Here is a 21,226-nt window from a genome sequence, read left to right as displayed (position 1 = left end):
TTCTAAAACATTCACTACCCACTAGTAATCACTTACAGAGAGAATTTTTAATTAAAAGCTCTGTCCATGCTCAGTATTTTCAATGTGAATTTAGGTATCATCTTCTTGAAGCACAAGTAACTGCTCTATCACTTATTACATCAAATCAAAACACAATCCAGGTTTTCTTGAGACTTTTGAGAATTTGCAGAGAACTTTCTGAGGAGAATTACTATGTCTTCAGAAATGCATTTTTTTTCCAAGAACTGAACACAGCCAATAACAAAATCTACAAGTTTACAACATCATGTGCTGCTACTAAACTCAGAAAACAGACTCTTCCCATATTTCCTAAAATTAATAGACTGTAAAATAAAGACAATGACTTATGCTTACAGGAGTGTGAGCAGGATTGCTTTGTAGCCTTTTGTCCTACAGTATTTAGAGGCTTTAAAAAATTGTTCCACCGTGTCTACAACCAGCTTCATAGCTGTTCCTTTCATCTGCAGAAACCCCTCAGTCATCTGTAGAGAGGACTTGAGTGCTAACTGGGAAATTCTTCCCTGAGGCAACACTGAATGACAGAATTAGTGTAAATCAAAGGTTCCTCAACACACACTTGTGAGCAGCAAAGAACCAGCCTAAGCCTGCCTGCTCAAGTTCCTTTCCAACAGCCACCCCATGAATGTTAAATTAATTCTAAGAAAAGTCTTCCTCATCTCCTACAGCCTTTTCAACCATGGTGCTTTGCATTCCATCTGCCACTGACATCCTAACTGGAAGGACATGGATGGTTGGATATCCTAGGGATCTATCTTCCCTGCATATTCTAGCTCTTTATAGTGCTTGACTTCTAATCCCTGCATTAGTACCCCCATCAAGAGACTACATTTTTGCAACTGTTCTCTGAACAACCACTTCCTAAGCTTTGCTTTCCTCTCTCTCACCTTCAAACACTAAGTTTGCATTATGACAAAATTTTGTTCTAGTTTAAGAAAATAGACTTCAGCTCTTAAGAAAAACTGCAAGATTTTATTTTTCATTTCAAGAGCACCTATGTAAAGTACAGCTTCAATGCCTACAGTAAGCTCAATTTCTATGATTTCTTTGAAGACTTCCAAAAAATAGCTTTAGAAGTGCCACTCACAAGAATCATTGTAGCACAGGTCCTCCCCTCTGCCACAATACTGTTTGCCCTTGGTTCGCAGGTTGGCTTTTACAGGACAATCATCACTGGGTTTGAGAATGAGGCTGAAAACCTGCTTTCCTGTCCAGAGTGTTACAGGCTGAGAGAAAAAGAAGAATAAAGATGACAAGTTTATGCTACAACTACAGAAAAAGAGCAAGCAAGAATTAATTCGTAAACTGGCTTGATATATAAAACATGTCTACAGAGAATCATGCTTGTAGAAAAGCACAGTAGCATTCCTTTGAAAAACAGATTTGAACCTCCTAGGTGCTGAATGGTTATCCTTGACAAAAGGGTATGTGCATGCACCCAGAGAAACATGCACTACTGCTCCCTCTTACTGTCATGTTCCCCTTTCTGCCTAGAAAAGGCAAAAAACCTCAAAGACACTGCTGTCATTTCATTTCTAAAAGACGTCACAACATTCATAATTACTTCTTTATAAAGTACCTTTGATTTAAAACTTTTAGGAGTTTAAAGATTCACGTAACATTGCTATGGGTCAAGAACACACAGAGTAAAATGAAAAAAATAGTGAGACACCTTCAGAATTGCTGGGGGTGGAAGACGAACTTTGATCTTTTCATCCTTGCCAACCAGGATAGATGCAATAATTTGACAGGCTTTGGCTCGATCAAAAAAAGTATCTTTTAACGTAAGAAGATAAGCACCTGGAATGAAAAAAGTATTATGACAGACTAAATTTAGATTTAATTTAAAAGCCATTGCAAACTCAATGTTAATTATTTCATTCTAATACTAATCAGCTATGCAAAACAACAATAGTTTAGACAGCTTTAGTTGCAAATACTTTCCAGAACTTTAATTGCTCCACACTAAATGTCTAAAAATTAGGAACAGTCTATGTCCATAACCTACTCTCTTGATCTCAGACTCTATTTCATAAAGTGAAATAACACCTCAGCATTTATTTTTGTAGATTTTCTTCCTTATGTTCACTGAACATTTCCTAAAGAGTTAGAGACATTGAAGGTACACACTGTAGGTTAAAGCTAATAGTGAGTGAAATCAACTCCTCTACCATAATCATAAGCAGTTTACATCGTCTACTGAACACAAATATCTCAAACACTCATTTGCAGAAAAACACAGCCAAATACACTCAAAGGTAGTAATAACTGCAGTTACAAAGGCAGACATCTAATTACTCTGAGGGCATCATTATCTTTCAGGAAAACAAGGGCTTAATAATATCACTTTGACTTGTGAAAGGAGGAAGCTTTTATAATATAGAAAAAATCTGAAAAAGGGAAGTGATTCTGAAGGAACAATTGTTAGATCACACAGCTCTAAAATCAGCTTATACACACCTGTGAGGAAATCTTGAATAGCAGCAATAAGAGGCTCTCCATTTCTAGGTGTTACCAAGTTTGCTTTAGTCTGCATAACACAAAAAGATAATATGCCTTTGAAGACACTGATGTTCCCTTGGCTATTCAAAACAGAACCTACCATTTAAGACATTTATTTTACGGTGGAATGGTCAAAGCTTATTCTAAATTGAACTACAGCTTTCTTCAAAAAGATGGAAAAAAGCAGTCAGAAGTTGCAGTTCATTTCCATCCATGCACATCTACTGACAACCAAGGAATAGTCTGAGAAAAGTTACTGGAAATTACATAATCTGTTTCCAAAGCAGAAGTGGCAAACAACTTCATGTGTTTTGGTAGAACAGGGAAGACAAGCTAGCTGTGAGAACAGGGGAAAGGACAAGAGATGTTACATTCACTACAGGGATCAACTGGAATACTGCAAGTTGTGTAATCCCTCCTGATGGGTAACAAGCAAGCTACCTCTAGGTCCATGATCTTATGTTTTACTCAAACTACCACTCCAGTTAATCACTCCCACCCATGGAGCAGTTTTGCCTGAACCCATTCCCACATAGACCTGAATTACACACTGGGGGTGCTCTTAAGCTCACAAGTCAGTTCACTGAGCTCCAAAAGGCTGCAGCCAACAATTGTATGGGTACACCTGAAGTAGGAGGAGCATTTGGTAACCCTAAAGGAGCAATAGATTGGTAAAGCCTCAGCTTTGCGCTACTGACTCACACCACAGATCAAAGCTTGTAACCATCAGATCATTATTTACCTTCCCTCCCTTATCCCTGCTCTATGAGCCCACTCCCTCCTGCCTTCTCTGTGAAGCTGCATTCTCCAGTAAAAGCCCAGTATCACCGCCTCATTTTCAGCTGGTCCATCTATCTGCAATTGCCAGGCTGTTAGATGAGAAGCAAATGATGGATCTATTGGTAACAGAGCCACCCTAGACTGGTAGCAATCTCTAAGGACAGTCAGGCAGAAGCATACTGATGACATCTACCTACACTGCATTTTCCCCAGATGAGATTACCAGAGTGTAACAGACCTAATTTATTCTGAAGTGCTTTTTGCAGTTTTCAGGCAGCTTCAAAGTTGTAAATTATCCACAACCAGTAATCTCAACAGTATTTCAAATTTCACATGCAGGTTAAGAACTAAAGGACTCAGCCCATCTATCACCAGCAAAATCCCAACATGAGCATTTTATCTACCCACCCCCATTAAAACAAGTGCTTCTGCTTTTGCTTCTTCTGTCTGAGGAAGGTGAAGGTTCATCTCATCTCCATCAAAGTCTGCATTGTATGGTGTACAGACACATTCATTGAACCTGAATGTCCTATGAGGTTTTACTCTAGCCTGGAAAAGGAAAAAAAAAAAATTATGCACACACAGTCAAACATGGCTAAAAAAAGCCATACTCAAATGCTTCCTTTTTATGTTACAAACATGAATCAAAATTCCTGATTTAACTCAATGGGAACTGACAGGAACTGTATTCACATATTATAGAAATGTAGCTAACAATTTTCATTATGAAGTATTTATAAAAAGCACATAAGACAACATGCTTTGCAGAGATCACATCAACTCCACAAAAATGAAATGCTCACACGAGAAAAGATAGCAAGGTCACTTATGGCTCTTGGAAGAAGTGTGCATGCAGTACCTTGCCTGGGTACACATCAAATCCCATGCACAGGCAGCACTGCACTGCATTAATCCTTGCTCCACACACTGTTTCAGCAGGAGCTGTTTATTTTTGCTTGCATAAGAGAAACACCATGAAGGCCAAGTGCTTGGTACTGCAGGCTGCACTGTCTGTGCCAGCACGTGTGCACTCACAATGTGGGCCATGATGCTCAGCTTGTGCAGAGAGGGCTGCCGGTTGAACAGGACGATGTCACCATCTATCAGATGTCGCTCCACAATGTCACCAAACTTCAGCTCCTGGGCCATCTTCTCTCGATTCCCGTATTTCAAAAATCTTCAAAGGAAGAGAGAACAACTCAGTCAGAAGATAAACAGACACTAAACAAAGACAACTAAAAATTATTTCTGTGTTTATTATGCCAACTTTTCCATTAAATTCTGGAGTATTTGTATTGCAATAACACAAAACTGGCGTGGACTGAACATCAGTCACTGCTATTTTAAGCAATGAATGTATTTTGACATTAGTCAACAAAGCTACAATCATCAAACATTAAGTAAGAAAAAAGTCCATTTGCAAATGCACAGAATTTATTTCAATTGTATCAGAGACTAGGAAGTTTCACTCATGTATTACCCCTCCTTCCTACATGGAAACTGACTTTAGATTAGCTCTCACTTGAAAACAGCCAGTATGATTTGCCCAAAACCACTTTTCACTTGTGTCTGTACTACATCCTTCACTTCAACTAAATTCAGCCCTAAAAGAACATAAATCTAAATGCAGTTCAACATCATTTTTATGTGCACTTTAGTTTAAAATCAAGAAAGTATTTTAAAAACTCATACACTAAACCTGAGAACATAAAGACAATTCTTTTTCTACTGCCCTTTATGAAAGATGCTAAAAAGAAATTTTAATCCCTCCACGTATAACTGCCTTGACATACCAACAAAAACAAGTTGATGGGGAGAAATAAAAAGTGAATCATTACAGATAAGCACGATACCTTTTCATTTGGGTGTGCCTTTGCTGTATGAAGTTTGCTCCAGGATGAACATCAGGACCATTACAGACAAGTTTCCTCATAAAATTAATATTTGCTTTGTTCACCTGTTGCATAAAGACTTCAAATCAGAAACAAGCAGAACATGTTTCAGGATCTTGTGGCATTTGTATTCTCAAATTTTAGGCTCAACTGACAATCCCCTTACACAGCCTCCAGCTGCTGAGGGGAACTTGCAGGAAGGAACAGAGGAGAAAAACATCAGCCTATCTTAAAACAGAATATCAGAAGGAAATGAAATTAAAAATCTGGGAGGGAAACTTACCAATAAAAGTACCCAACCACTCCTTTATACAAATCTATGAATGAACTGAAAAAATATGAAGCAAAACTTAGTTCTAAAGATGTCACTCCTTACACCACATCTTGTCAGCACTTGCCTGTATCCAATACTACAGATCTGTATTTGCCAGCAGCAAGAGAACAGGCAAAGCATCAATGAATGGCATTACAAACATAATGCAGTACATTCACTCCCTTTTAGAGTGAGTAAAGAAACAACACTGAGGCATGACTTGGGGGAAAAAAAAAATAGAAACAGTTTTTGAGTCCTACACTACTTACCTTTTCAGGAAAGGTCAATATTTTAGCAACATGAATAGGCACTGCTACTTCATCTATTCTTAAGTTAGGATCAGGTGAAATGACTGTTCTGCCAGAAAAATCCACTCTCTTTCCAGACAGATTGCCTCTAAAGCGACCTAACAAAGCAAAACAGTAAAAACTCTTTAGATAAAAATAGTTTTCAAAATGTTGTGTTAAGACAGTTCATTAGAACATCTTTTAAGGTACAGCACTGAAGTCCAACACAGCAGTAGCAGAAGGAGACTTGGCAATAGCAAAGTCTGTGATTCAATTATTAAAATAAATAAAAGCAATTTTTCCGACAAACCTTGTTTTCCCTTAAGTCTCTGAACAAAACCTCTGGTCCATTTTTTAGGTGCCATGTTGAGGGGTATGCCAGAGAGCTCACTATTAATGTACAGAGCACACTGCAGCTGAAGAAAATCCCAGTCTTCCATAATCATCTGTGTTTTGGCTCCTGATATCCTATGCTAAACAAAATAGTAATCCAATTCAGAAAATAAAGACAACATATATTAAACTAGCCAAGAATTTTTCTGAGTCCAACTCTTCCTTTGCAAATAATATCATGGAACTTGCATCAATTGGAATGAAAAAGGGAAAATAACTTGTGAGATGATGCATATTACTATAGCATAAGGCACATCACAAGGGAACCCAGGAAAAAAATCTTTTGACTAATATGAGCTTTGAACAAATGCTCACAAAATTAGCTATTTCTTTAAATTACATTTTTTCCCAATCCACTTAAGCTAATACAACCTAACTGACAGGAAAATCAGTAGTTAATAGTTTTTCAGTCATGGAAGAATTAGTGCTCAATTCATTTTGTCTGCTTGACAAAGGAACAGTTTTGAAAAGTATGAAAAGTATTATTCTGGTAGAAGTGCTCTTCTAAGCAAAGAATAAAATGTCAAATCATCTTTCAGTCTCAATTTGATGGCTATGCTAAATGAAATCTGATTTCTCAAGATCAGATGGTGGAATAAATAAAGCAAAAAGATGTAAGAAAAGAGGAAGATCTGCAAGAAAAAAAAACCAACACAAATCAATAGGTGTAACATTCTCATTTTAAGTAACTATGCAGAAAGTGTGACAATCATGGGAGAAGGAAAAAAAAGAACATTTTTAAAAAGAGTTAATAAAGTCGAGCTGAAATGAAAAAATATTTCCCATAAGAATCCCAGCAGTCCTTCAGCAGGTCCTCTACTGCAAGCTGAAATAAGCTTCTCCAATCTTTCAGCAAAATGCCCAACAACGCAAATACAGCACCAGACAGTAAGCACTAAACCCACTTGCTATATTCAGTCCCACACAAATATTTCTGAAGGCATCAGTCTCAGAGGGTGAAGGCTGACTCACCTTTTTTATCACATCATTGAGGAAAATTATTTCTGTCAGTTTCATTGTCAAATCGTCCTCATTAGTGCCAGACTTCAAATCGCTCACCACAGAGGGTCTGATACACAGTGGAGGCACCAGGAGTCGTGTGAGGATCAAATCTGAAGGTTTACCTGCTTGTGGATTCATTAGAAGTAGAGGGATGTCTTCCACTGGGATTCTTTTAAAGAGGTTCAATACTACCAAAGGATTCAAGTTTTCCTACAAAATCCATTGGGAAAATGGGGTGAAGAAGCCATCACGTAAAGTTTCAATGCTTCCCTCCCCCCCCTTATTTTATTGCTATTCAGAAATAGCCTTTTTCAAAGGCAAATAGATAACTATGCATGCAAACAAAACTATGGTTTGGTTTATTTATTCTGAACCAATGGTTTTAGCATCTCAAATCTTAACTTCCTATATATTCTTTCCTTCCATTTTTTCCCCCTGTATGTGCATGTTTACTTCCTAGTGTGTTGTTCTCTTGTCTCAAGAGTTAATGGAGAGCGTTTAATTGTCAATAGAGAAAGCAACTCAATGAACATCCTACAACAAACTTACAGTACATTGTATTCACTTTATTAGTAAAAATAAATAAAAATCACATGATTACACTACTGCCTAGATTATTTTTCAAAACTTAATTTCTCATCTTAGTACAGCTACTGCTGTGTTCACTACTTTTTCAATCTAAGTATGTACCGGAGATCTTTCCAGCTTGCTAAGAGCAGAAAGAAATGAAACTGCATACAATGAAAAGCAAATGAAACAAAAAGTTAGAGCAGACCAAATTTGCTTTCTCAACATTAGAAATTCTGGAGAAAAAAGATCTGTGTATTGGAATTAACACTGGAGTTGCAGTGAACCTTTATATATATATATGGAAACTTGATATGGACCTGTGTTGTTTCTTCCTGGTCTAATTTATAGAAGCACAACACACTAGGAACATCCTTTTCTTCACAGGTAGGTAATGGCATACCAGAACACGCTAATATACTAAATTTCTCATTTTAGCAAAGTTAACATTACTGCACTGCATACAAACATTCTACATCTATCTTTTGTTACACAAAATTCTTGGATCATCACAAGACTTGAGCTGATACATTGCAAGCCTTCAAGGAGTTTTATTTCACGCACAAAAAATAGCAAAAAATTGTAGGTTGTAATAAAATTCACCTGAGCTCTTCCTAGTAAGGGTTCTACTTCTTTGTTATATTCAATGGCAGTTTCAAAGGACTGGAGAAAAGTAGATACTATTGGATCTACAACTTTCTTATTTGTCTTGTACTTTTCATGTATTATCTTCAACAAACCACACTTCTTCACAGTTCCTGCAAGGAATTAAATAGGGATTACCTTGGGATTTTATTTCAAAATAATGAAAACACAAAACACCACCATAACTTAAGTCAGTTATAGCTCCAAAACAAGGTAAACCTTAAATGAATATAAGAACAAATTAAAACTTTATCAGCTTTATTAACCAGCCTCCTAAACTCACAGAACAACAAAAGGACAATCAAGTTGTTGGCTTGGTGTACCTACATGATGGTGCAGCCTCTGAGGCTGAAAGTAGGTGATCTAGCCCACACCTTTAATTCACTTCACCTCATTCACAGCAGATATTTCTAAAGTAGAAGTTACAGCACTAAAAAGAGGACTAAGAAGTGCCAATTAAGCATCTTACGAGTATCTTCTGAAGTAATTTCAGAAGTGAATTATAAGAAAGATCTGATAAATATTTTCATGTCATGCAGGTAACATGATTCATAAACTTCCACAGACAAGTCCAAAAACTCAACTTGTTTTACTGAAGTATTCTGACCCATCACATAACTTCTCTAAATGCCTAGTGTTTATGCCCCCTATGTGTAGACAGGTCATGTATGATAAAGCAGCTCTCACTTTATTGAGTTGTTGTACATTTCAACAAAGAACCCACAATTTTCATGAGTTACAAGTTTTAAGTTATGGATTAACCATCTACTATGAATCTGCAATAGATGAAGTCCTTACCCAGCAGTAATGTGTGATCAGTGTAAGTGAAAAAAAACCAAGACCTATTTTGAAAACCAGATATGAACTCTTACAAAAATACTCTGCCCTGAAGAAGGAATAATCTTAAGATAATTTATTTCAGTGATGAAAAATTATGTTCACTTAAAACTACAAATGCTATCAATGCTTCCATGTGAAGGTACTGATCATCACCAATAACTCCCAGTATTTTTAAAAACACATTAAGAGGGTTTTTTTGGTCATTATTCAAGTATCAAATATTGGTTACTACCATGAAACATGAAATAGCACAAGCAACTAGGAAAATGTCTGCATCCACACAAATGAAAGGTGAACAAGTATGTGTCTGGCCCTAAAAATGCAACTACCTCTTTCTTAATGAAGGCCAGAGAGAACACCCATTAGCTGTGCAATGAATGAGCATATTCAAGATTTGGATCCTATCAGAGCCATCAATGTGAAAACCATCAGAGCAGATAACTTCACAAACCGCTCATGTCGATACTCACCATTAAAGGCCCCACAGTAAGGGCAAGTGTTTTTCTTTCGGCACTTCTCAGACACTTTCTTTTTCAGCCCTCTCTTCTGAAGATAGGTAAGGCCAGGTCGTTTTAGGTAATCTAAAAACTGCTTTTTTTCTTCCACTGACAGCATGATGCGGCAACAGGTTTTGCAGATCATCTTAAAGGTAAACATGCATAAACAACAGCAGTTTATGAGACACATGCACAGATGCAACCTCTTGAACTACAGCTTAAGTTCTTCAAAACAGTGCATTTTTTTGAATGAGATACCACTGTCATGATTGAAAGACAAAATCACATACTGGAATGCATATTAAAAAAGCACATGAGAAAAATACAGTCCATGAGGCAAATCTTTAGCTAAACTCTGCAGGGCCTTAAAAATTCATACAAAGCAAACAGATTTGATTTGGATGTTCTGAAAGGCAAATTAACCTGCATATATTTAACTCAAACTGCAAAAAAATTATAGATGAACTTTTTCAGTCTGAGATTACATAGAACATCACTAAGAATGGTCTTAAAATACATGTATTTTACAAAAGAAAATGTACACAAAGATAGATTAATAATGCAACCTTATTTTGGCCTTCTCAATTACTTTCAAGCATCATCTTTTCTGAAAACTTCCTTTTTTAGACTAGAAACTGACAACAAATCATGATCATGTTTACCTGTAAAATGCCTATCACAGCTTTGAAGTACCCGACGTGAAAGCATGGCAGCTCTAAGTCAATGTACCCATAATGCCCTAAACAGTCAGCCAGACTTTTCCCACAGGTTTCACAGGGACGATCTTTTTCACTGGTTCCCTTTGGGAGAAAGGGAACACAAATGTAGAGAAAAAAGTTAACTGTAATTGATGGGATAGATACAAAACACAACAGCTTATAAGCTAGTCAGGAGTCCTAGTAGCAGAGCCACTCCTTTTCCCCAGCATCAAGCACATCAATAGCATTACAGTCACTCCAACCCTTAAGAAAAATGTTTTTTACACACAGCCCCTGCTGACACCAATGACCTGGACTCAAGCAGCTCTTGCAAATTATTTACAGACTATTAACCTACACTGTGGCATTTTGCTGAAACACATCTCTGGGCATCCCAGTAGGTTGGCAGAAAAGTAACTTACTTCCTGCCTCAAGAGAATGCATTCCTGCCCACCACAAGTGTGAAAAAAGTAGCTGGCACTGCAGCTAATAGTCTAGGAAATTCCAGTAAAGACTCATTTGAACATACTTCAGAAAAGAGTACATTTCAGTAACCCCAACTTTTTTTTAACCACTTCAGCAATTCCCCAGAAAGAGTTCAGAAAACAAAGGAAAGGTTCTCACCATGCGATGGTCCAGCACTCCATACTGCAGTGGTGAGTGATGGTTGTCCTGACTATACAAATTCTTGCTGACCACTTGAATGTGGGCTTGCTGACGCATCTCCTCTGGAGATTTCATGCCAAAACAGATATGGCTTCTAGGACAGGGAATTTCAGATTTAGGCATGGGCACATATGCAGGTATGTGTAGATATATATATGCAAAACCACTTATAATGACAAGCACACCTAGATGCAAGTATCACAGAACCAACTGGGTTGAAAAAGACCTTGGAGATTACTGAACTCAACCTATGACCAAACACCACGATGTCAATTAGACCATGGCATTGAGTGCCACATCTGAGCTTTCCTTAAACACCTCCAGGGAGGGCGACTCCACTACCTCCTTGGGCAGACCATTCAATGCCTAATTATCCCTTCTGTGAAGAAATTCTCCCTGATGGCCAAGCTAAACTCTCCCTAGTGCAACTTAAGTCTATGCCCTCTTATCCAGTTACAGACTGCCTGGAAGACAAAAATTCCTAGCTGGCTGCAGCCTCCTTCCAGGCGGTTTTAGAAAAGTGGTAAGGTCTCCCCTGAGCCTCCTCTTCTCCAAGCTGAACACCCCAGCTCCCTGAGACGCTCCTCCTAGGAGTGGTGTTCCTTCAGCTGCTTCACTGCCCCTCTCAGCACCCCAAAGCACTCGCAAACAATGCAAAAGTGGCTAGGTTGATTCACAACTCGGCTGAAACAGGTTTTTGTCAGGTAATTATAAAAAATAAAGCTGTTTTACGGTGATTTGGTAGGTTTTATCTAAAGCATTTATCGACCTTCCTGGGCATGCCCACAGCTGGACACATGCACAGCCGCCCGTGTGGAAGAACCCAGGCTGTGCCTGCGCTCCTAGGAGCGGAGCAGCCGTGCCATGAGCTGTCCACCGCGGCCCTCCACGCCAACACTCCGCCAGCTCCGGCTACAGCGGTTCTGTCCCCCGCAATTCTGCTGCTCCCCGCCTCAGCCCGCGGGCACCGCACGACCCCCACTCACATTTTCTTGGCCACATCAGTCTCCCTGAACTGCTCCTTCACCATCGCGGCGGCGGCACGGCGGGGCCCGCGCGGCTGCACGCGAGGCCTGGGCCAGGGCGGTCAGCGCGGCCTCCGCCCGCAGCGCCCCCTGCCGGCACCGCCGCGTCGGGGGAGCCTCCCCAGGCTCTGCGGCACGCCGCTCCTGTGCGTGCTCAGCGCACAGCGAAGAGCTGGCTCCTCAGGGGAAGTCCAGGAGGAACTTCCCGAGCATCGCCTGCCCACCGCCCCTTAGCCTTAGCACCACGAGCCGAGCCTAGCTCCGCTCTCTGACACCTCTCCTTGTCTATGCACATAAATAAAGCTCCCTTTCAGTCGTCTCTTTCCGAGGCTGAAGAGGCCCAACTCCCGGAGCCCCAAGCAGCTCGTCAGCCAGGCTGCGCCGCCACGTTCAGTCCGTGGCTCAGCGCGTCACCACAGCAGCCCTGGGTCACCAGCGGTGGGACCCCCAGGGCGCATGACCCCGCGGCAGGGCTAGCATACGGCGGGGGCTGAGATCGCAGCCCGGCGCCCACAGAACCAAGTCTGGCCCAGCCAGCACACGCAACTGCCTATGCGCCGGCTTTTATCAGGCACACAAAGCCACGCCCGCCGCTATTTCCTGCCAGGATAGGCTGTGGAAAGGGCGGCCCCACGGGCAACTCCGCCCCTGTCGGAAGGAGCCCTGCGCCCTCTTATGATTGGCCGCGGAGGGGTGCCGATCCTTTTCTCTTCCGGTCGTAGGAGCGGCAGTGCCAGCCATGGTGAGTGCCTGGGCCGGGCCCTGCTATCCGCCCCGCGCCGCCGCCATCCGCGCCCCGCCGCGCCCCTGCACAGCCGCGGTCCGCCGGCCCGGTCCGCCCGCACCCGCCCCCGGGCGTATGGCGGACACCGAGCCTGGGCTTCTGCGACCGGGCCGCCGCGCGTCCCTGCCCGCTGGCAGCAGCGAGCTGCGGGGTGAGGGCCGCGCCGGCGTGTCTGTGCTCGTTTAGAGCAGCCCCGCGCTCTGATAGTGTGGCACCAGTGCGCTGCTGCTCTGCGGGGGCTGCCGTGCGTCACACCCGCGATTATCGTGGCGGCTCCTCTCTAAAAGCCTTGTGGCAGCCGTGGTGTGCAGGGTTTTCAGAGAAACTTCCCCGTTGCGTTAGGAACGAGCTGGTTTCTTTTCTCAGCCATGGTGAGGCTGTACCTGGAGTGTAGCGTCCAGTTTTGGGCTCCTCAGTCCAGGACAGATATGAAGCTCCTGGAGCCGTTCCAGTGGAGGGGCAGTGAGGATGATTGGGGGTTAGGAGCATTTGTCTTATGAGGAAAGGCTGAGAGAGCTGAACGTCTTTAGCTCAAGAAGAGATGACAGAAAGGCAACCTTATCGCTGTTTGAAGGGGGTTATCAGGAAGCAGCCAGGCTCTGCTTAGCAGTGCAGGCAGTAGTACTCGAGGCAAGGGCAGAAACTGATGCCCAGGAAATTTCTGATGCCCTGAACATCAGGAAGAGCTTTTCTACTCTTCCAGTGCATGGTCAGTTACTGTTATATATTGTCACTTCCCTTTCACCCTGCCCTTTGCCCCCTCCCACTGCCATGTCCTTACTCTGAGGTCAGGTACTAACACACTAACAAGTACCGTGCTAAATGTGTAATTTATTGAAAAAAAAATTGTAAGCTCTTAAGCTCTTTACACATTTGGGCTTAGAAGGAAACTTCCATTACATTCCTAGAATACTTCAGATTGAGTTCCACGTCTTTTACTAAAAGTTGGTTCAGCTTTTCACGATAGTGAAGGTGTGTATGTTGCTGTCGTATTTGGAAACCAAGGATGATTTTCTCAGTTTCTCGCTGTATTACTTAGGTGTTTTCTGTAGCCCCAGACCAGCCCATTTAGGTTGTGAGCTCACTGTATCTGAGGCTCCTGACCATTGTGATACTGTACATTATTTATGCTCATATTCAGTTTCTGTTGAATTTGTAGATATTGTTTTGTTTTATTTAATGTTTTCTCTTGCAGAATGACACAGTGACTATCAGAACCAGGAAGTTCATGACCAACAGACTTCTGCAGCGCAAGCAGATGGTAAAAGACTCCAGAAAATTGCCTTTATTTGTTTGGTGCTTCTGAGCTGGAAGAAGGTTTAGCTGCTATAAATATGGGGCCCTTAAAATCTCCAGTGTTCTTAAATAAGGAGTTGTAAGAGCATATGGGTTTAAATGTGTTGATGTATGCTGAAGGTAAATCTTGATGGTGAAGTTGTACCAGCTTGAGACTGGATGTTGAGGAAAATTCTGCACCAAAAGGATTATTAAGCATTGGAGTACACTGCCCTGGGAAGTGGTTAAGACATCCTCCCTGTAGGTATTTAAAAGACATGTAGGTGTGTAGGTGTAGCGCTTGAGAACACGGCTTAGCGCCATTGAGACACTTGACAGGTTTGGATCTACTATTGGATGTAATGATTTTAAAGGTATTTTTCAGTCTAAATGACTCAGTGAAGCAAGAAACTTCTGAATGCTTTTGTGTCAAATGAGTAGTAGTTTGTGCTTCTTAAGTGGGTTAGTTTGAATGGTGGGGCTGTAGCACCTGGTGGGGCTGTGTACTAGATGTTGACCTTTTATCAACTTGTTAAAATTCTTTCTTAGGTGATTGATGTTCTTCATCCTGGGAAGGCCACAGTCCCCAAAACAGAAATTAGGGAAAAGCTGGCAAAAATGTACAAGACAACCCCTGATGTAATTTTCGTCTTTGGCTTCAGAACTCACTTTGGTGGTGGCAAGACAACTGGTTTTGGCATGATCTATGATTCCCTGGATTATGCAAAGAAAAACGAACCAAAGCACAGGCTTGCCAGGGTATGTTGTTTTCTGGTGTCTTGAAAGCAGGATTTGCAAGTGTAAAAACTCAGGTTTTGTAAAAGTACAGTTGTATGAGAGCTCCTAAAATAGCCCATGTTAATTCCTGTATTTGCAAAATAGGCTAAGTGTGGTTATATTCTATATTACTAGGGAATTGGGAAGGCAAAATTGATAATACCAGAGGTGTTTAGCTGTAACTTAACAAAACACTAATAGAAGTCTAAAATAAGCATAAAAAATAGGGCTGATCCATGTGCTTCTTCAATGTTTATGTTCTGTGTTGAATCATTTATTAGTTAATGATCTTGCTATTTAGTTAATATTTCAAATGTAAACTGTATTTGAACATTTCAGAAATTATAGAATTTTTCAAGCGTTGTTAGTAGAGAAACAATGTTAAAAGCAACTTTCAACTGTTTTTAATAGCACGGCTTGTATGAAAAGAAAAAGACTTCCAGGAAGCAGCGAAAAGAGCGTAAGAACAGAATGAAGAAAGTCAGGGGCACAGCCAAGGCAAATGTTGGTGCTGGCAAGAAGGTAGGATGAGACTATCTTTTAAGCTAGAGTGAGCATATGCCTTTGAAATGTTGATTATGAATTTTTCAACATTAACATTGTTTTTCTTCCATTTTTTCACCTGTTCTACTGGATAACAGAAGGTAAACTGTGTGTTGTATAGCTTGTCATCAGCTCAGTAGCTTAGTTTTGCTCCTCACTGCTGCCAGCCTAGCTGATATGAAATGAAACAATGCTTCCTAAATTACTGTTTTCTATGTGTCACTGTTAAACTCCATAAATCTAACAGTGCTGCTCTAATCACATAACTCAGTCTCGCAATACACACGAGATAATCTTAACACTTGTAACTCAGGCTGCCTAAACCCCTAATGCTTACTCCACCAAGTTACTGTTGGTATGGTGTTCCTTACCGAGGTAAGTTTGTCAAGGATGTGTGGTGTAGGCAGTGAGGACAGTGTGTAAGTAAAGATAAGGTAGAATGCCTTGGGGTTTGAGGGACTGATGTCCAAGGTAGCGGGAGTCTTCCTCTGGTGAGCCTAGACTGACAGAGCCCTCCTGGGCTGTGGCTGTGACCTGATACAGGCAGGTTAGAGGGAGGCAGATTTCTTCTATCACGAAACAGAACCAAAGCTGAGGAGTGGGTTGGGTGGGAAGTCAGTCACTTTCCTTCACAGTGTTCCATCCTTTGATAAAAATTGATTAAGCTATACAGGCAAGTGAGGTGTTTTTTTTCAGGTGTTTTAGCAAGGGGAGAGAGGGTAATGGGTTTTGATGCTTAGTTCTGTAGTTGTGAAAATACCTTGATGTCTTGAACTTTAGTAATCTTCACTTTTGCTTTTTTCCTACTTTCTTGGAACTCTCCATCAGAAATGAAGTATCTGCAGGTACTGGAAATGAGCATGGATTTGGTGCCTGAATTGTACATCACTGAAATGTGTCTATCCTTTTAATTGAAGCACTGTACTGCCTTGTATGCATATTTGTTTTAAACTTATATCTGTCATGTGAGGGTTCACTTAATTACATAATGAATTTTATTCGTGTGACTTGGAAGTAAAATTTGGCTAGTAGCAAACCAGACTTTTTGAAATTACTGAATCAACTTTAAAATAGTTCCCAGTAAGAATAAATCCAAGTAACCCAGTGTTGTTGACTTGAGACAATCGTTGAGTCACCACAGGATCTGATTCAAAGTAGTACAGTGCAATTGCATGTGTAACTTGACCATTGTGTGAAAGTAGTGGTGTACATGAAAGCTAAGTCACGTCACACTTGGTGCATTTGAGATGGTGCTTGGAAATAGCACAGTTGTCAGCAATATTTAACTATTGCCCTGCCCTGCAGTGTTCCAAGTTAAGACACAAATTACAGTGAAATTACATTTTGTAGTTAGTGCAGAGGTGAAGTTCTTGTTACCCCTGGATGGAAAGGAGCCATTGTTACTGACAGTTAGTAGGTCAGGGAACTTACTGTAGTAGAAAACATTAGGAGCCTTCTTCCTTTGTGCTTTAATGATGTTTTAATCGTAAAGTCCTATGATGGTTTATGGCACAAAATTTAGCTCTTGGTATTGTAGTAACACCTAATGTACACACTTCTGTCTGTGGCAAAGGAGTCATTTTGTGTTGCACCAGGTCCCAGTAGTACAGAGGAACTTCTTCCTTTTAAGACTTTTGCATCTGAAGGTATCTGGTTTTGAGTGTTAATGAAAAGTGATCAAATGACTCACTTGAATTATTAATGGTGTCCAGTTCATAGAAGCTCTTAAAGCATATCAATAGTTGAGAAATTGAAGGCAAGGATCATGCCCTGTGGTAATTGCGTAGGAGATGTGACTTCTATATCAAGTGCTTGTCAAACTAATGTGTAGTCTTAGTAGTAGGTAAACTGAGAGATATTTTGATGTCTTTTAAAAAATGATCCTTGAGTTGATAAGTATGCCTGGGTTAGATGTGACTTGTTTACCAGATTTGTTAATCTTTGTGTTGTCACTTATGATAAATTATTTTGTGCACTGAACAACTTACTTGAGAAGAATTCTTTGCTGCATTGTAGGAAAACATTTGTGAAATACACTGAGCTTTGTCTTCAGATATTCATGTTCAGAGATCATGATGTGGTATGGTTCATCATCCTTATCACAGCTGTGTGGAGGAATTTTTAATAGGAGCCTATTTTACCTTGTAAATGTGTCAGTACTTGATTCTGAGAAATGTTTAGGCAACTGTATATTCTAAGTTACATATGATGTAGTCATGAAAAACTCAGACTTAACTATGCTGATGTCTTGTTACGTTTTCTTTGATGCTTCCTTTCACTTTTCACTCCTTTAGCATTCCTATTCTATTTTCCCTGCAGTTTCAAGAGAAATATTTTCAAATATTTTGTGTTATTTAATAAATTCTCTGTCTCTAGAGCTCACTGAGCTTGCTGAAATTTGTAACAAGAATATGTGGATGTGCCTCACCTGGTCTTGGCATTCAAAATAGTGATACTGAAATGCAAAAACATCCCCCCCTTCCTTTTAATGTCACAGCCTTTGACAGGTGAGGCTGTCATACAGAAGTGTGGATGGATAAGCACTTGGAAGCCATTGTAGCCCATAGGTGTAATTGAACAGGCAGTTGCATTTTGAGCGTTAGTTAAGCTCTAAATAGCTGTTGAGTTTAAGGGAGTAAGGGAAATCTAAGTCTTCAGTCTCTGCAGTAGTCAAAACTTGGAGGGTTTCTATCACATTTCAATGTGGTTAATTGAAAAAAGCACATGAGTGTCAGTAAAACCCTCAAAGCTCAATTTTCTACAGTAGTAGGATTTAGATAAAATTCTTACTAATTGATTCTTTCTCTTTTTCAGTAAATGAACATTCTTCAGGTGGAAAATGGATTACAGGTATGCCTTCAGAATGCTTGTAAGGGCAGTGCAGTCATTATGATAACAAGTCTGAGGTTCATTTATGCAAGGACTGTGGTACTTGTGCAGACATAGAACCCAGTACAAGAGTTTAAGGCTGAGAATATTTGCAAATCACTTTTGCACTTATTACTGAGTTGGTAGCTTATGTGACTTGGACTTGCATGAAATACCTGATCAGTGTAAAGACTGAAATAATACATTAGGTACTTGAAATTTACTATTACCAAAGCTGCTGATTGTTTCGTCTTACTGTAAACAAGGGTTTGCTAAAGAGGATAGATGTTTGAGTTTTATTGTCGAAAATAGATTGAAGTAGCATGATAGCTATTTTTGGAATAGATGTATGTTGTTTTCTTAGAGGTACTCATTTCAAATAAAATAATTCCAGACAAACAGGGTGCTCTTACAGACAAGTCAGAGTAGATTTTTATATCTTTGCTGCAGGAACCCAAGTGCTGTGGTCAATAACTGCTCCAGAAAAAACTGGTTTTATTACAAATGGTCTGAGTGACTCAGTTGGAAGGAACTTAAACAGTCTGTCTGGGAGGTGATATAGTGAGTGTAATATCTTAAACAGAAAGCTGTCAAAGCAGTTGTAGCTTGTTGATCTCTTCTGCAGAATTGCTATAATTTAGGCTCATTTATTGCCATGGCAGTGCTGGGAAATTTTGAGCTTTATATTTAAGAAGAGCAGTGTGGTTCACCTTACTTGTTTGGGAAACAGTCTTTCAGGCTTTGTAAAAGTACAAGCATAAAAATTGTTTTAATTGTGTGTCAGTAATCTGTTTTTTTCTTTTACAGGCAGCATCATTCTATGAAGAATTGTAGAATGAATTACTCTGGAAAGCAGAAACTGCTCATCTGACTTTAACATCAAATAAACTCTGTCAGTAAAATACTGGTTTGCCTTTTAATTTTGATTCAAAAGCTACCGTTTTGTAAAGTTTGAGAAATTCAGTATAGGTGTACTCTTTGCGCTGGATTAAAATCTTTTCATAATTAAACAAGTCTTGTTTTGAGTATCAATTTGAAGTGAACCACAGCTTCCTACAGGTAGTAGTAGGAGCTAATTACAAGCAGGCAGTGTTGGAGGTAGGCATGCTCTTGTTCAAACTGTGTTTGGAAGGTGCTTTTGTTTAGCTGCCTGTTTTATATAGACCTCTAGAACATAGAGGAAGGGTGAACCAAACATGCAGGCAGGCACACTCAAAGCTGCCTACTTCCACAGTTAAGATTTTGCCTAATGAAGGCATTAGGAATGATTCCTGAGTTATCAGTTATCAGTTTCTGGCCTGCAAGCTGTGTGGCAGCTTAATTCCCCTAATAACCCCTAATTTTTCATCTGATAGTGTTACAGGAGCCATTTAAGAGAAGTGTGGACAGTCTGGTGGAGGTGTTTTCTTGAAGAGTATGGAAAGCAGAAATTGTGTACTTCAAATAGGACTGAAACAGACTGGGCAGCTCTGGCAGCTGTGTTGAATAAGGCTCTGACTTAACTAAATGCAGTATTTTTGAATTACACTACCTTTGTACTGGGCAACACATTGTAAGACGGGTCAAGTGCTTTTAGTGTTTGAGGGAGAAAACCAGCACTATCACAGCTAAGAGTTGTTAAAGAGTTTGAAAGGGGATGTTTTACAGGATCTGCTAATTATAAATGAAGTGCTTAATGCCTCTTGTGGTACCTTCAGTTTGAGTCTTGAGCTAGTGGGGTTGCTGCTGTCTGTGTTCAGCAGCATCACACTGTTAGCTGTACAGCTCATATAGCTGTGGTGCTATACGCAGTAAACCCTTCCTCTGATATAATCAGCATGAAAGGAGAGAGGGGTGACACTGTTTAGTGTAATTTTAAACAATCACTAGGGGGTGGTGTGACACAGCAATACAAATACAAGGAAGACACGCAGCAATTTTTTATAGAATAGGCTGAGAGGAGGCCAAATTGTCCCCTGCCAAAGAGGTCAATTTCTTTGAAGACATGCATTAAAAATAGTTGTGTGAAGGAGCTGAGAAGTGATGTGCTTGTTTCACTCTTGGTTTGAATTCAATGGAAACCATCTGTTTCAGTGAAGACCATATAGTTAGTGTTTTCCAAATGTTTACTACTTGAAAGCTCTAGACTGCTGGCACAAATTCTAGTTGCTCTTTTCAGAAGCCTCCTTACCTTAATTCTATGCAATCAAGAAAGGACCTGTAAATAAGTGCTTGCATAAAGGTATGTGGCATAGTGCCTCGTGTAGGATTGATTAGAGTTTAGATAGTAAACAGTACTGGTCTGGGGGGGCGGGGTGAGGGTCTGTCTCAGGAAGAAATTATTTCTGAAATTTGAGTACTGAAGGTTTTCTTCCTCAGCTTTGTAATGTCTTACATTTTATTTAATACAGATTTGTTTATGTAGGTAGTACAGTAACGCTGCAAAACAGATGGATTGAAATGGTTACAGCTTGGTGCCATTTTATTGGAATCTTCGTGCTTCAGCAGTTGGGAGTTTTACACAGGTCTTCATGTGACGTTTGCTCTGCCAGTGTTTGCCTCTGCACTCCAGTCTAAGCAAGGTGTAGCAGGTTTTCTGTAATTCAGAGGTTTAATGCACATGTCATGCTGTGAACACTCTAGGTTAATCCCCTTTCCCATGGGAGGTAAAAAAAAAATTAAGTGGAACTGGAATCTTCACTTTTTTCTCTACTGTGTGCTGAAGGAAGAGCCCTTTTATTTCCTGCTGAACTTTGCACATCCCATCATTTAGAGATAGTAGCTTTGTCAGTGTTGCCCGCTCAGCCTGGCCCTCATATTTCAGGATCTCAATAATTTTATCTATTTAACAACA

General features: G+C 40.3%; 2 protein-coding genes across 5 annotated transcripts in view; one reads left to right on the top strand and one right to left on the bottom strand.

The window, feature by feature from the left end:
- The window catches only part of POLR3A (RNA polymerase III subunit A), a 32,473-nt gene extending 20,160 nt beyond the window's left edge, over nt 1-12,313 (bottom strand). For 2 of the 3 annotated variants that reach the window (XM_084210113.1, XM_084210114.1), the window contains exons 1-14: nt 12,108-12,313; nt 11,080-11,215; nt 10,420-10,557; nt 9,731-9,902; nt 8,379-8,533; nt 7,179-7,418; nt 6,124-6,286; nt 5,796-5,932; nt 5,175-5,278; nt 4,357-4,498; nt 3,730-3,870; nt 2,500-2,569; nt 1,712-1,839; nt 1,127-1,265 (exon numbers count right to left, since the gene is read on the bottom strand). In XM_084210113.1, coding sequence (XP_084066239.1) covers nt 1,127-1,265; nt 1,712-1,839; nt 2,500-2,569; nt 3,730-3,870; nt 4,357-4,498; nt 5,175-5,278; nt 5,796-5,932; nt 6,124-6,286; nt 7,179-7,418; nt 8,379-8,533; nt 9,731-9,902; nt 10,420-10,557; nt 11,080-11,215; nt 12,108-12,151 — 1,909 coding nt within the window. In that variant the 5' untranslated portion in view covers nt 12,152-12,313. The remainder of the gene's footprint in view (nt 1-1,126; nt 1,266-1,711; nt 1,840-2,499; nt 2,570-3,729; nt 3,871-4,356; nt 4,499-5,174; nt 5,279-5,795; nt 5,933-6,123; nt 6,287-7,178; nt 7,419-8,378; nt 8,534-9,730; nt 9,903-10,419; nt 10,558-11,079; nt 11,216-12,107) is intronic. The other variant, XM_084210115.1, reaches the window with a different exon arrangement.
- Nucleotides 12,314-12,799: 486 nt separating this feature from the next.
- On the top strand, nt 12,800-19,406 carry RPS24 (ribosomal protein S24). Of its 2 annotated transcripts, XR_014616355.1 has the most exons (7): nt 12,800-12,888; nt 14,126-14,191; nt 14,755-14,964; nt 15,394-15,504; nt 15,624-16,370; nt 18,340-18,375; nt 19,201-19,406. XR_014616355.1 is itself a non-coding variant. In XM_084210523.1 (6 exons), exons 1-5 carry the CDS (start codon nt 12,886-12,888, stop codon nt 18,340-18,342), a joined length of 393 nt encoding a protein of 130 aa, XP_084066649.1. In that variant the 5' UTR covers nt 12,800-12,885; the 3' UTR covers nt 18,343-18,375; nt 19,201-19,406. The 2 variants fall into 2 exon arrangements, 1 of the variants encoding a protein (XP_084066649.1); XM_084210523.1 differs by lacking the exon at nt 15,624-16,370.
- The last annotated feature ends 1,820 nt before the right edge of the window (nt 19,407-21,226 follow it).

Source organism: Fringilla coelebs (genome assembly GCF_963513975.1).
Source record: "Fringilla coelebs genome assembly, chromosome: 8".
Classification (NCBI taxonomy): domain Eukaryota; kingdom Metazoa; phylum Chordata; class Aves; order Passeriformes; family Fringillidae; genus Fringilla; species Fringilla coelebs.
This window is presented reverse-complemented; position numbering and strand designations above follow the sequence as displayed.